The sequence below is a fragment of the Vicugna pacos genome, chromosome 25, assembly GCF_048564905.1.
Source record: "Vicugna pacos chromosome 25, VicPac4, whole genome shotgun sequence".
NCBI classification, from domain to species: domain Eukaryota; kingdom Metazoa; phylum Chordata; class Mammalia; order Artiodactyla; family Camelidae; genus Vicugna; species Vicugna pacos.
Window position 1 is genome coordinate 2,830,472 of NC_133011.1, and position 16,234 is coordinate 2,846,705.

General features: G+C 40.1%; 1 protein-coding gene across 3 annotated transcripts in view; it reads left to right on the forward strand.

Moving 5' to 3' along the window:
* The window catches only part of SLC26A7 (solute carrier family 26 member 7), a 135,250-nt gene that overhangs the window by 37,679 nt on the left and 81,337 nt on the right, over positions 1-16,234 (forward strand). For all 3 annotated transcript variants that reach the window (XM_031691146.2, XM_072949441.1, XM_015243978.3), the window contains exon 3: positions 5,030-5,202. In XM_031691146.2, the coding sequence (XP_031547006.1) occupies positions 5,030-5,202 (173 nt within the window). The remainder of the gene's footprint in view (positions 1-5,029; positions 5,203-16,234) is intronic.

Sequence of the window (16,234 nt, forward strand, 5' to 3'; positions counted from 1 at the left end):
CAAGAAAACTTTATTATCCTACAGTTTTAGAGACCAGAAGTCTGAAATGAGGCTCACAGGTCTAAAACTGAGGTGTCAGTGGGCTGCATTCCTTTCTGAAAGTTCTAGGGAACAATTCATTTTAACTTTTCCAGCTTCTAGAGGCCCCTGCATCCCTGGTGCAAGGCATCTTCCTCCATCTTCACAGCCAACAGTGTGGCATCTTTAAACCTCCTTCCAATTCTGATCTTTCGCCTCCATCTTCCATATTTAAAGGGCCACTATGATTACACGGGGCTGCCTGGACAATTTAGGATAATCTGCTTATTTTAAGGTCAGCTGATTAGCAACCTTAATTCCATCTGAAGTGTTAATTACCCTTTGCCATGTAGCGCACTACTTACAGGATATGGACTCATTTGGAAGGCCATGATTCTGCCTGCAGCACTGGTACATTGGTACATGCATTTTCCTCATGCAGAAATTAACCCCTAAAATAATGTTTTATTTATGTAAATTTGGTTTCTTGTGTCAGTGAACTTTGTAATGGGAGACAGGATAATCAGTTACCAGACGTACTGCACAGCTGCCTGTAGTATGGTCACACACCAGCAGGATCAGTGTTGTGTGGAAGCTGGCTAAAAATGCGAGACCTTGGTTCTTGCTCCAGATCTATTGATTCTGAATCAGTGTTTTCACACAATCTCCAGGTGTTTTTTCTAAATCTATCTGTCTATCTGTGTATGCACGTATGTGTATATATTTACTTAAATTTGAGAACCTTGGATGTACTGTATATTAGATGCTTTGTTAAGAGGTTTACATTTGTTATTTTATTTTATCTCAATACAGTCCTTTTAAATGGACATTATTATTTGCATATTTAGGTTAAAAAACGGCCCTGAATTTCGTAAAGGTTTCTGTGAGAGCACAGATTACCTTGCAGATGCATGGATTGCAACCCAGGTATGGCCAAATCTGAAGCCGAAGCCTTTTTTCTCTACAACCAGCTGCTCAAGAATGGACTTTCCTTTTGTCTTGATGTGAAAGGAGAAAAGCAGTATAATGAATTAGAGGTCCTTGAAGCCTATTATATTCAAATTTTCCTGTTCTCTAATTTCCTAACAATTTATTTTCATTTTTCAAAACATTTAAATATGTCATTAGCAAGAAAAAGCAAATTATTTTAGAGCTGACCTCAAAGCATTTCCTCTGTTAAAGGATAAAAGAAAAAGGTTAAAAAAAGTTTCCCAATAGAACATAATTACTTTAAAAAAATCAAAATACTTACCTTGATATTCCTAAGTGTGCATTTACATAAACCGCTTTATTTCCTAAGGAATCATTATAGACGTTTTACTGGTGGCAGGGTTTTGAAATTGCCATTTACATAAGACGTTGTATTTAGCAAATATTATTAACAGCTATAGGAATCTTGTAGTCTACTAAATAGATAATGTAGATTTCAAAAGACATGTAATTTACAGACTTTACTATAGTCACTGTATAACACAGTAAGTGCTTAACACATTTTATTTCTGCATATGTACTCCTCCAAAGGACAGAGCCAGCTGGACTTTCTCCTCTCTTTTTTTATCCCAATAGACTTGGAATTCTTTAGACTCAATAAAGAAGCAATGATCCTTTTCCCTCATGGTATTATATTTACACACACACACACACATGTATATAACTTTTATATAAGACTCTATATTTAATTTTAATATTAATATTAGAAATAGTTATCAATAAAACATTAATAACATTAACATTATTTATATATGACATATGTATGTATGTGTATATGTATCTCACCTAAAGTCCCTGCAAACAGTTAATACAGAGAACAGAGTCTCTTTTCAATGATGTTGCTGTCCCTTATTTTGGTGTATGTGTGTGTGTGGGAACTACTCTTTCTGTTTTCCTGTTAAGAGATTGTTGCTGCTTTTATAAAGAAAAATCACTTTATCTTGGATTTTACCTCCAACGCAGAGAGTCAGAATGCAATACTGAATTACTAAATGTAATAATGAATCATACGTAAGATATCTTTAAAAGCAAATAATTCAAAAGCTAGAATGTAAAGACACCAGATACACTGTTTTTCTTAACAATGGATTATTTTCTTATTTTAATTAAAAATATGCATTATATATATTAAAAAGGAGTAAAACATTGCTTCTTGTGACTTGCAAAGAACATGTCTTCGAATAAAAAGGAAAAGAATAGAAATTCGGGTATGAATCCATTGGAAACAAAATTGTTGAAGATAACCCATAGGTGACAATTTGTAGGAAATAATTATCTTCTAAATTAGAGGGAAAATTTTTAAATTTTCAGCAATTTAGAGAAAACATTAGGGAGAGCATAGAGGGAACTCTCCAGAAGAAACAAAAATGAGCAAACAGTTATTTACCAAAGGCCTATGATGTCATGAGTCTTGTGATAGAAGATTTTTATGTATGGAATCTCATTTGATCTCTACCCAGGTTTTGTGACTAGATATTTTATCATCATCTTATAAATAAGGAAGCTGAGAGAGGTTAGGTAACTTGAGCAGGAATTTGAACTTGGGTCCGTCCAATTCTGAGGCCCCAGTTCACTTCTTACGAAGCCCTGGCGCCCACAGTACTGCTAAGCTGCTGGGTGGGTTCACTGGTATTTTACAGGTACCACTCCTAGACTTAAAGCCCAACCAGAGTGAGGGAAAGAGCAGAGAGGCAGTAGGGATAAGATAAAGACAAAGGCAAGACCTGTGAGATAGAGAAGATGAAACGTTCCCACACCCTCAAACGTCGTTCCCACACCCTCACCGGCAGCGTCAGCATCCTTGACTGTTCTCAGCTGCCTCAGAGACAGCACAGCATCATCCTTTCAAAAGAGGCAGGACTCGCTCCTACAACCATGTTGGCGCAGTGGGTATCCCCATATCCATTGCTGGCAAGCTCTCTAGGTGGAGAAGTTCTCGGCATGTGACTCCCACACAGGTGAGGCTCACTTCTCTTTCCTCAACAAAACCCTTTAGGTGGCCTTTCTCTCTTACCTGTTCAGTTCCTTCTTGTTTTTCTCCAAACTCCAGGAAAGACAGGTCTACACTCAAATTTAACTCCCAAACATCTTTGTTTTCAGTTCTGCAGTCATTTGTTCAGTGGCTTCTGTACAAATTGTTTTGCTCCATGCTCCAGGAGATTTAAAGACCAAAATACACACCTTTTTATTCTCAGGCATATCAGACTTGGGGAAATTCTGCTGCAATACATCTTGAAAAATTAAACCTTATTAAGAGCAGATTGTATGGCAAATGTTCCTTATTTGGTGTTGCCCATTCTGGATGCCAGGAGTCTCTGATCATTCGATTTATTTGTTCCTTGATGTGTTCTTGATTTAGTACATTATGGTGAGAATAGTAGTCACAATGGTTGATATTGACTGATGATTTACCGAGAGTGACAGCTCCCTAAGAGAACTACATTCAATTTATGTATTTATGTACCATCAACTCAGTGGCACAGGGAACACAGAATGATAGACCATAACAGAGCATTCTGAATTTAATCTCAACAGGAATTATCTTTTTTAGGTGCTAACTACGTGCCACATATTGTGACATGTGATCTATTACGTTATTTCGTTTAAGGCTCATAACAACCCCGCTGGGTGAGGAATGCTGTCTGTCTTTAGATAAAGAGATTGAGATGGCAGTGCTGGGGTTTAAGGCGAGGCTTGTTGGAGGCTGCAGCCACCACCCTATTCTGAACTACCCCCCACACAGCCTCGCTTACCCTGGAAAACCGAAGGAGTGTTGGTGTTGGGTTTCCACGAGGCTGGTTTCTGTTTGACCTGTCTCTCTTGCCCTATGAGGCTGCATGCTGTTTGTTGAGGTATCTGCATATTACCACAGGCTTTTTTTTTTCATGAAGTGTCACTTATGACCTGGATAAAGTCAGTTTTGAGTGGGGTGAATGTGGACAAATATTGCAGTTTGTTTCTTTGATCCGAGATAGCTGAACCCTCTCTGTGGGAACTGGCCTTTCCCTGCCAGTATGGCTGCATTCTCAGACATGCTGTGCCAAGACGAGAGGCATCTGAACTCTTGGCGGGAAGAGGGGAACACACTGAAAATGGTCCTGCATTTGTGTGCGGCCAGGACAATGCCTGGGAAATGCCGTTGAACTTCACCTAGTTACAGGACCCAGAGATGGTATGTGCAGGCATTTTAGGGGTCGCAGCATGCTGTTGTGCTGTAACAGAGGTGTAGAAAGGTTAAACCTGGCCTGGGGGTCTGGGATGGATCTTTGCTGCCTGTAGGATTTGAGCCAGACCAGGAAAGACGAGAGTGTTTTCACAGGCAGATTGGAGGAGCAAACGTTTCAGGCAGAGTCCCAGATTCAGCAAAGAGCCATATTTATCCACTGAGCCTGTTGAGGTTTTCATATTCATCATCCCACTTTTATTCTCCTGAAACTAAAATGTAGGTGTTGTTATCCCCATTTTACAGATAAGGCAATTTAATCTCAGAGTGATGTGCTTTAAGTCATGATTGTTCTTATTTTTTATTTTTATTATACTTTATTTCTAGGGGGATAATTTTATTCATTCATTCATTCATTCATTTTAGTGGAGGTACTGGGGATTGAACCCAGGACCTCGTGCATCCTAAGCATGCTGTATTACTGAGCTCTACCCTCCCCTAAAGTCACAATTGTGATAAATGGAGAAACTGGATTCAAGTCCAGACCATGATCTTAATCCCTGTCCTGAGATCATTTTCTATGCAGGTTTGCAGAGAGGCGGGAAAATGTATGGCTTGGGGAGGGGTAGCAAGTAGATGGCATGGCTGTAGGTTGAAGAAATACATGTATGTGTAGGTGAGTTTCTATTTATTCCATGGAGCAGAGTGAAGGGTGGAGGCGTGGGAGTGCAGAGGAGAGGATGTCTCGTAGATCTGTTTTGGTTTTACAACGTAGATTCAACTTCAATGGCAGAAGCCAGTAATGTATATTGGGTCTGTTACTAATAGAAGGTTTCCCCCGCTCCCCAACTCTTCTAGGTACCTTTGCCTTGACATCCCTAATATCAGCCAATGCAGTGGAGCGGCTGGTCCCCCTGAGCAGCCAGAACCTTACCGTGCAGAGCAACACGAGTGTGCTGGGCTTGTCTGACTTTGAGATGCAAAGGATCAGTGTTGCTGCCGCTGTGTCCTTCTTGGGAGGGGTGATTCAGGTACGCACATGCAAACTTGGGAATAAAGGGAGGGGGACAGTGGCAAAGGAAAGGCAACTGGCGCTTTATTTGTTATATGAAGCTTTTTTTTGTCAGTTCAAGTTTTTCTTCCAGTTTTATTGAGATACAATTGACATACAGCACTGTACGTATAAGGTGTGCATGCGTACATCATGAAATTATTGTCACAGTCATTTCAATGAGCATCCATCATCTCTTACAGATACAAAATTGAAGAGATAGGAAATAAATATTTTTCCTTGTGTTGAGAAGTCTTAGGATTGACTCTCAACAAGTTCTACATACATTCAGCAGTATTAATTATATTAATATTAATATAATATGATTAATTATATTTATCATATTGTACTTATTTATCTTATAATTACATAATATGGTGATTCAATATTTCTGTACATTTCAAAATGATCACTATGATAAGCCTAGCTGAGATCTGCTACCAGGCAAAGACAATGCATAGATGCTGACTACGCTCCCCGCTCCGTATATTTTGTATCTGTGGCTCATTTATTTTGCAGCCGGAAGTTTGTACCTCTCTTTTTCGTTCATCTGTTCTTTCCTCCCCCCACCATCCACCCTCTGTAAACTACCTGTTTGTTCTTTCTATTTATCTATAACTCTACTTCTGTTTTCTGAAAACAGGGTCTGCTCCCCTGTTGCTGGAATAGAGGCTTCTAGACAGACCCGTTTCTGAGCTGTGGTGTGTGGAGGCAGGGTTGGAGGGCTGCAGCTGGGACCAAGGGTCACTGAGTGTGTGCCTCTGCAGGAGATGTCCCCTGGGAAGTGCCCTCTGTGGTGTTGTCTGTCATTTGTTATGCAGGCTTGCAAAGAACTCTTTATTAACGCTGCCTTTGTCCCCACCTTAGCTGCAGGAATGCCAGCCACCTGCTCTGGTGTCCCCCAGGTTCTGGGCTCCCAGAACCACCAGAGCAGATCTGCCAGTGTCAGGTGCTAGGACCCACCGTAGCGAGTGTGCAGTCACACACCTGAAGCCGTGGTGCACCACAGGGTTAGTGCAGACCCCAGCCCTACCTCTGCCTACAGTGACGGGTGCTGGCCTATTGTAAATACCTGTATTGGCCCCCTGCGGTGTGCCAGAACTCTGCTCACTGCCTGTTCATCCCAGACGCATGGGTTCACAAAGGCACCAGTGGATCAAATCCACCCTCTCTGCCTGGGGCTGTAAACAAATCTCTGTCCCACCTATGAAGCTGCAGGGCCACTGGGAATGGATCCAGCGTTCAGCCCCACCTCCACACAACATCACTGGCTATGACGGAGCCTCACCTCTCTTCTCGTGAGAACTAACCAACAACGGGGCAGGGGCCATGGCCTGGCTGTGTTGCATCCCTCCGCCCAATGGGCACCAGCAGTGGTGCTTTTTAAGGGGGTCCCAGGCTGTGGTGTTCCGCCCACACCCCCAGCCAGAGCTCACACCGCCCTCCAGTCCCCTGAGGCTCCTCTGTGCAGTGGGCCCCAGCCCTGTACCCGGACTCGTCGCCGATCTCCAGCAGCCAGTCCCAGTTTGTCCCTGCCGGCCCACGTCTAGGGCAGGGGACCGCAGTTCTGTCTGCCAGCAGGCTGCCACTTTCCCCTCTGAGCCGCGGGAGCTCACTTCTGGCCCCGCTGACCCCCTGGCTGGAGGGGGGCGTCCCAGCATGAGGGCGCCTCTCTTCCTGTGCCGCTCCCTCCCCCAGGACTGGCCCCACACCAGTTTTCTTTTTCTTCCCCCCCCCCCTGTTTTACACTGACTGGGTTTTGTGAGAATCCGTCTGTATTTCAAAGCGAGGGACACTCTGCCAGAGTTCAGTAGGTGCTCCGTGTGATTTCATGGCTCTGTAGCTCTTGGTGGATTTCCAGAGGGCGAGCTGTGAGTCTGTCTACTCGGCCATCTTGGCCCAGAAACTAGTTCATTAACTTTTAAAGTAAATATTGATAGTTACCTACTTACTGCCATTTTGTTAATTGTTTTCTGATATTTTGCAGTTATTTTTATTCCTTTCTTCTTTTATTCTCTTCCTTTGTGATTTGACGACTATCTTTGGTGCTATTTTTGAATTTCTATCTCTTTTGTTGACTGTGTATCTCTGGTAAGTTTTTGTTTTGTGGCTACCGTGAGGTTCATATATAACAAGGTGATGATCGCGTAAGTTCGAATGCATTCTAAGAATCCTGCATTTTTACTCATCCTTCCACATTTAATTTCTTTGACACCTTATTTTGCATGTTTTTGTTTTGGGAATCTCTTTACAACTTACTGTGGATATAGATGATTCTACTGCTTTTGTCTTCTGACCTGATAGCTTCGTAAGTGGGTATCTACTGTCTCTTTGTTTTTCTTTATCAGTGAGATTTTAGTTTTGTGATTTTCTTATTTCTAGTTGTGGTCTTCCCTTTTCAAAGTAAAGAAGTCTCTTTACCGTTTCTTGTAAAGCTAGTTTAATGTACTGAACACTTTTTAGCTTTTGCTTGTTTGTAACACTTCATCTCTCCTTCAAATCTGAAAAAAGTCCTTGCTGAATAAAGCATTCTTGGTTGTAGATTCTTTTTCTTTCATTATTTTGAGTGTGTTATGCCACTCCCTTCGGTCTGTAAAGTTTCTGCTTAACGTCAGCTTATAGCTTCATGGGAGTCGCCTTCCATGTAACTAGTCGCTCTTCTTTTGCTGCTTTTACAGTTCATTCCTTAAGTTTTGGCATTTTAATTATAATGTGTTTTAATGTAAACTTCTTTGGGTTCATCTTGTTTGGAATTCTCTGTGCTTCCTGGACCTGGATTTCTGCTTCCTTTCCCAAATTAGGAAAGTTTTCAGCCTTTATTTCTTCAAATAAGTTATCCGACCCTTTCTCTCCTCATCTCCTTTTGCAACCCCTATAATGCCAATGTTAGTTCGTGTGATGTTGTCCCAGAAGTCCCTTCAACTATCTTCACTTTAAAAAATTCTTTTTTCTTTTTTCTGTCTAGTTTGGGTGATTTCCCCTGATCTGTCTTCCAGTTCACTGATCTGTTTCTCTGGTATCGTCTAATCTGCTGTTGAATTTTTTGTGTATTTTTTATTTCATTCATCATATTCTTTATCTCTGATTCTTCTTTATATTTTCTAATTGTTTGTTAAAATTCTCTCTGTGTTCATCCATTCTTCTCCTAAGCTCACTGAGCATTTTTATGATCAGTACCTTAAACTCTGTATCAGATAGACTGATTGTCTCTACTGTGTTTAATTTTTTTTTTGAGCTTTTGTCTTCTTCCCTTATTTGGAACAAATTCCCCTGTGTTGTCATTTTGCTCAAATCTTTGTGTTTATTTCTGTCTATTAGGTAGGTCAGTTATGTTTCAGTATGTTAGGTAAGTGTCCTTACGCAGGCATTGTCCTGTGGGCCCCAGCAGCGCACTCCTCTCTGGTCACCAGAGCTGTATGATCTGAGAGCTCCCCCTTTGTGGTCTGTGTGGACCCTTTTGGAGTGTATCTGGGCTTACTCCCTGGACTGCTTATCTGCTGGAACCTGCCACAAATGAAGTTTAGAATATCCTGGGGGGATTCAGTCTCACTGGTGGTCAGGGCTTCATCCCCAGGTGGCTGACCCTGGTGGTCCCAGGATGGTGCTGGTCCGCTGGTGGGTAAGTGTGCCTGCAGTGATGTTAGAGTAGGGAGAGGGTTTCACAATGTCACTTGCCAGTACCAGTGTCTGTGTTAGAGCAAGCTGTCAAAAACGGCTGGCCCGAGCATCATGAGGGAGCGTCCCAGTCACCTCCTGTCTCTTTGGGAGACCTTCCAAGATCAGCAGTCGGGTCTGACCCAGGATCATTTTAAGTCACTGGCATCATGCTAGGATTTGGAACATGTGAGGCTTTGCAAACACTCTTTAAGAGGGGAATCTCTTCTCCCACAGCCCTCTGGACTCTCCTGTGTGCAAGTCCTTCTAGCCTTCAAAGCCAGGCATTCTGGGGGCTCACCTTTCTGCTATAGGACGCCCAGGCTGGGGAGCCTGAGATGGGGCAGGACCCCTCACTCACTGGGGAGAACCCATGCACTGGTGACTGCCTCCCACCTTGTGGGCTGCCTCCCTGCGGTGTGGTCCTTGACTGCACTGCATCTCTGCCTCGTCTCCCTCTCCTGCTGTGGTTTCCTTTTATATTGTTATTTGTGGAATATCTTTTATGCTCATCTTCAGGTTGTCCTCCCAGATAGCTGCTCTGTGAATAGTTGTGATTAGTGTGCCCACAGGGGGAGGCGAGCTCAGTTTTCCTACTCCAATATTTTGGCCATACCTCTGTTTTATCCTTAATATGGTTTGGATTCTGTGTATTAATTTTTTTATTTGGTACTTTTGCGTTATTTTTCTTCAGTGGTATTGAAGTATAATTTTCTTTTTTGTACTGTCTTTATCAGATCTAGTTATCAGTGCTTTCCTTATTAACATTCTTTTTCAATGCTTTTAAGCAATGTGTCACACTTTGGAACATCTCATCTCTGAAGGTTTTGTTGAATCCTCCTTTAAAGAATCTTCCATTGAAATCACCTGTTCTCTGGTACTTTTTGAGGGGTCTTTGGTTGATAGCATTCTCTATTTCATCTACAAAAATTGATGAGTTTAAGCATTCTATCACTAATATGGCCAAATTTGACAATCTGAATTTCGCTAGAAGGTTATCCTTTTTATCTAGCTTTTCAAATTCATTTGTATGTATGTCTTTGATTTCTTAAGATTTTTAAACAATTTCTTATTTTATTTTTTTCTCCTTTGACATTTCTTAATTTCATATTTGTGTTTTTATCCTTTTTTCTTGATCAGGCTTTCTGGTGGTTTGTCTGTTTTGTTAATTCCCTTTTTAAGGATTTTGAAATGGTAGATCTACTTTTTTCTATTTGTAATCTCTGCTTTAATCTTTATTTCCTTCCTTTTGCTATTTTTTTCATTTAGTTTTTAATCTGGCTTTTGAGCTGGGAATTCTATTTGTTATAACTTTAAAATTTTTATTTATAAAAACACTTAGGGCTATGAATTTTCCTATACTTAATTGCTTAAAATACTTTCTGTAGATTCTGGTTGTATTTCAACATTGATTTCTTTTTTTTTTTTAGAAATTTTGTGGTTTCAGTTTATATTTCTCCTTTCACCCAACAATTGTTTAGGAAAAGGACTTTAAATTTCCAGATGAAAGAGCCTTTTTGATTTTCAATTTTGTCAATAATTTCTACTGTTGTTGCATTGTGGTCAGAGACTATTGTTTATAATATTTCTGCATTTTCTAATTTACTAATGTTTTCTTTGTAACCTAATATATGACCAATTTTTGTGGATGTTTCATGAGCACTTGGGAGGAAAATGATCTCTTAATGTTTAGCTTAAAGTTCTACCTTATTGATTATGTTCTTAAGTCTTCAGTATTATTCATTTTTTTCCTACTTGATCTTTCTTGTATTAAAAATGGTGCTTTCATTACTGTAGGTTGCTTTCATCAGAATAAACAGAATTTTCCTTGTAGTGGTTCAATTATCTTCTGGTGATCTGCATATATGTTAGTTATAAACATTAATGCATTCAAATACCTCTCATTTCATTTGTCATTCAGGTAAAATAAATTATTCCTGTCACTCGTCTCCATTACTATTTCTTTTATATTGCTAGTATAAAGTGCACTTTTACAACCACAATAATGTGATGTGATAGGTTTCTATGTTGTAGATTAGATTATGGGTTCTTTAAAAATAGCTTTATTGAGGTATAATTACCACACATATATTCCGCATATTTAGAGTGTACAATTTGATAAGTTTTGATGTATGAATATACCCATGAAACCATCACCACAATCAAGATAATGAAAATATGTCACTCCCTTAAAATTTCCCGATGCTTGACCTTCTTACTGCTTTAGGACCTCCCTCCCCTTCTTATCAACCACTGATCACTGAAGATATATATTTTCTAGAGTTTTATAAATATGTATGCATTGTTTTATTTTTACCTGCTTTCTTCCCCTCTGCATAACTTTATTGTTGTTGACTTTCTAGTTTTATTGCAGTGGTTTTGTGATGTAGTAGGGACCCCTGGGGCTAGAACTCATGCACTATCTGACTGTGACTGAACTGATTGGTCTGGGAATCTTTTTGTTTCCATTTCTGTCATCTATTTCTAAGATACATGTGTCCCTTTTTACAAAGAAACTCCTTCTAGTGTAACTTAGCAAGTTTGCACTATTGTTACTTTTCGAAGCAAGAAGGAATTTTGTAGCCAAAAACCAGTAGCAGCCAAGGGAGGAATTGATGGCTTGCGTATAGCAGTGAGGTGCTAATTTCAAGTCAAGGTGGAACGATTTAAAATGCCAGCATCAGTAAACGTTTCTGTTGGAGGAACAAACACTCAATAAAAGTTTAGGAAATTTAGGAAAAGGATTTTAAATTTCCAAATGAATGAGCCCTTTTGCTTTTCAATTTTGTCAAGTACTTTAAAAACATTGTTCTTTTTCTTATAGCTTTTATTATTTTCCATAATGGGCACTTTGCCCATTCCCTTTTCCAAGACCTTAGAGGGGTCTAGGATTGTCCCCTGTCCATTTACTTCTGGAAATTTTCCCAAGCTTTACTTTTCTGACGCCTCCATAGGACAAGACTTCTGCCCTGGAGGACGTGGGGAGATACAGTTGCACCAGCATGGGGTGACATAGTGGGGGTGTTCAGTGACAGGGCCTTTTATTATTGTAGTGGTACATTCTGGAAACACATTGTCTTACAGCTTCAAGGATGATAAAAACCAACTGAAGACCCAAATGGGAGATTCTCCGTTTACTTTTGATTTTGTACTAAACATTTTTTGCGTCTTTTAGATAATGAGATCGTGAGTATAGAAAGGATTTAAGACATAAACTAGTTTATCCCTCCTATTCATCATATCATGCTTATTCCTTCCAGAAAGCTGACACCATTCTTTCGTAATGCTAGGGAAGGACAGCCTAAAGCCTCTTCTGGTGACGTTTTACTATTCACAACCGTTACAGACTGGAAGCCATTACCCTGTTTACTCTAAATCTTTCCAGCTGTGTTAGTACCAGGAGAAGCTAAGAAGCAATTCACTGTAATAAAATTAGAATTATAACAGCCTTAAAATTGTAAAAATAAAAATTCCTCACATCAAAAACAATAATAATACTTATTATCCTACTGTGTGCCAAGCTTTGTTCTAAGCTCACTACATGTATTCTTGCATTCAATCTCCATCAACATTTTATGAAATAAATATTATTCTTCCTATTATACAGATGAAGATACTGCAAGGTGTCTTTTTACTGGCTTTTTAAACTAATACTGAGAAAGAAAGCAAGGAGCTCGATCCAGCAACTTCTTGAGCCAGACACTATGCTCGTTAACTCCCCTGTTTTACCTCCTTAATGGTGGCAGCGGCCCGCGTGCTAGGCATGACTTGTCTGGTGGGGCGGTGGCTCTGGCTGTAGAGCTGAGTGCCTGCCATTGTCCAGACTTCAAGGTCCTTTCCTGCACCACCTGTGTGTCCTTCAAGGCTCAGTTTACGTATAATCATCTCAACATTCCATGATGCCTCTGGACATGGATAAATGGTTCCCCTTGCTTCCTCTGCAAGACGTTGCTCGTGACTTGCAGTGTAGGACTTCTCAATCTGCCAGGAGATATTTTCCATGTGTTTACCTCCCTTCCTATACCATTAGTTTCTGTAGAACAGAGACTGTTTATATCTATGATTCTAGCGGCAGGTACAGAATAAATGCGAGCTGAATAACTTGAATAAGAATAAGGTCAATTACATGTTCGTAGTATCACTGTGTCAAATAACTAAAATCAAACTGAGATTGAGATTTTGCTTTTACCTTTTCTAATTTACCATTTTCTCCCTCCACTCCCCACCAGAAGATAGGGAATGCGTCTATATCAGTTTAAATTGTAACACAATTCTTAATGAAAAAGGAGTAAGAAAATGTATTATAATTTACTAATTTAGTCATGGACTTTGTCAGATCCATCCAGCTCAAATGTAAAGACCTAGTCAGTGAAATCTCTCACTTCTTCCCTTAACTACCCCCAGCTACCACCTGAAGAAGAATAAAGGTACAACTCCTACAGCTCTCCACTCCCTCCGTGTCTGTTAGTAACAGACATGTCCCATCCTCCAATCATCCCATTTAAAACTTTGTTGCTTCCTTTCGCTCAGGCAGAGCAGAAGGCAGGAGAATCAAATTGTCCATCCCTTGCAGTTCTGATTTTCACTGCTTCTTGCATTAGAGGATTTTTTTTTAAGAAAGTCTGAGAACTGAAAAGATTATGGTGCCTTCTTCAACCAAGCAGTTCCAGTTAAGAATAATTCTTAAGCCCAGTGCATTTCTGATATATTCCACAATTAAAAAAATCAGTGCTTGTTTCCTAAGCATATGGTCAGTTTGCCTACTAGATAATGCAGTACTTGTCTCATATCTGCTCTCTGTTCCTGCTATGTCCAGTTCAGATGCTTTTGTCCTTTCTTCCTTTTGCCGCTCCTCTCACACTGACCTTCTAAGTGGCCAGGGGTTTCACATTCTATCATCAGTTTGATCCTACCAAAGCACAGCTCTGATTTTTGAGCCAATGTGCAACACACTTCTTTGCAAAATTAAGTGTCTAATAAACGTATGGAAGAATGGTGTCACTCACTTCTGGAAAACTCTCTTTTCACTACTTTTAAGGTGCTCCCTCTTCTGGCTTTGAAGTGCCTTGCTTTACTGTTTATTATTCCCTTTTGACTAGTTACACCCCTTCAAAACTAGCAATGCCATGTCTTCTGAATATAGCCCTCGCTGTCCTGCTTTACACTCATATTCTTCCCTCTTTATGAGATGCTTTCTAGTAACTTTTTTCTTTTTGGATTCCTCAAGTGTCAGGCACAGTTTTACCCTTGTCGAGCAGTATTGCATTCTCCTTCTGAATCTCATGGCACATTTTAAAATTCTCTTTTATATGCCTGCAGACCTGTCTTGGTGTGGTTATTTGCACACATCACACCTCTGAAGCCTGGCTGCCTGGAGTTGGTCCTAGAGTCTCTCTTCTCCCCTGTCCCCATGTGTGTGGCGCTCAGGAACTCACTATGAGCATCACACATGTGGAGGAGAAATGTAGGCTTACCTGAAGTTTCTGTGGGAGAGGTAGAAAAGAAGGTTTCCTTTTCTTTTCATTCTCTTTTTAAAGCAAACTTCTTGTTTTAGAATAATTTTAGATTTTCATTAAAGTTGCAAGGGTAGTACACTGAGTTACCACATACCCCACCCTCCCAGTCTCCCCGCATTATTAATGTTTTACATTAGGGTGGTATGTTAGTCACAATGAATGAGTTAGATTGATACATTGCTGTTAAGTCAAGTCCAGATTTCCTTAAGTTTTACCTAATGTTATTTTTCTCTTCCAGGATCTCACCTGGTAAACCATATTACATGTAGTTGTCTTATCTGCCCATAGGCTCCTCTTAAATGAAAATGTCTGAGACTTTTCCTGTTTTTGATGATCTTGAAAGTTTTGAGGACTACTGATCAGTAGAATGTCCCTCGACTGGGATTTGTCTGATGTTTTTCTCATGATGAGATTGGGGTTATGGGTTTTGGGGAGGAGGACCTGGGGAGCAGAGTGAAATTGTCAATCACATCTCACCAAGCGTGTGGACTATCGACATAACGTACCACTCTTGATGTTAACCCGGCTCACCTGGCTGGACTAGTGTTAGTTTTCTGGGTTTCTTCAGATTTCCCTATTTCCCCCCTTTCTGTGCTGTGTTCTTTGGAAAGAAGTCAAGATGCCCGGCCCACTCTTAAGATGTGGGAGTTGTGTTAAGGGAGGAGTTAAGTTAAAGAGTGGGGAGTGTCTACATATTATTGGAATTCTGAATGGGAGATTTTCCAACTCTCTTATTTAAAAATTTAATCAGTCATTAATATCAGAATGGACTCAAGGATACTTATTTTGCCCTTTGGGTTGTAATTCAGCCCTGCTTTGTCTATGTTGTTCTTCAGATTGCTCTAGCTTTGCACATTGGGAGTTTTTTCAGTTGGCTCCTCATGTCCTTCTCGACATACTCCCATTTATTTATTTGTTATTTATTTTTGGAGTACCTTCTTACTCTCTAGCACTACAAAATGATCCAGGCTCATAGTGCGTACTTCCTACCTTAGTTCCAGAATCAGCCTTTGTTCTAAGAAGCCCTGGTTTCTTTTGTTAGAGAATGGTGTTAGAGGTCAAGATCTGGGTGACAGGTGTGCTCATTGCCAGTGGGGTGTTGCTGCTTCTAAGCCATTTCAGCTGACACAGCAAGAAAATACATATGTGCATATCAACCAATGGATGTAAGCATATCTGTATATATTTCTATATGTATCCACCTATATCTATGTTAAACTAAATATGATTTCCTACCAATGTCTCCAACTCTTACCCCTTTCCATATTGATCATTCTAGCCTTCTCCCCTTGTTTTCTGTAATTTCTGCAATAGTGAGGAACCTAGCTCCCACCATCCACCATTCCCTACTTACTTTTTCAATTCCAGTGTATATTTATAGTGGCTTCAGAATTGTTAACCTCTACTCCCATGGGAAATAACTTTATCAACTCCAGTTCAGTGTTTCTTTTTTGCCTTTGGTTTTACATACTTTACTCATTTCCAAATTTATTCATATGAGCACTTTTTGTTTTTTTGCATTCCTTTCAGTGAGGTGTTTTTCATACATTTATGTGTGAAAAATCTATATATGATTCCATTTAAATGACACTCCAGTAAAAGCAAAACATATAGAGATACTAAATGCAACAGTGGTTATCAGTTAGCTTGTTTGTCACATTCAGCATTCCATCCTGGGAACCCCTAACGTCTAGATGATTTTAAAAAATTTACACACATTAAGGTTTGCTCCTGTCCTGTAAAGATCTGTGGGTTTTGACAAAAGCTTAGTGTCCTGTATCCATCATTACAGCATCAAACAGAATAGCTTCACATTCCTAAAAAATTCCCTATGTGTCACCT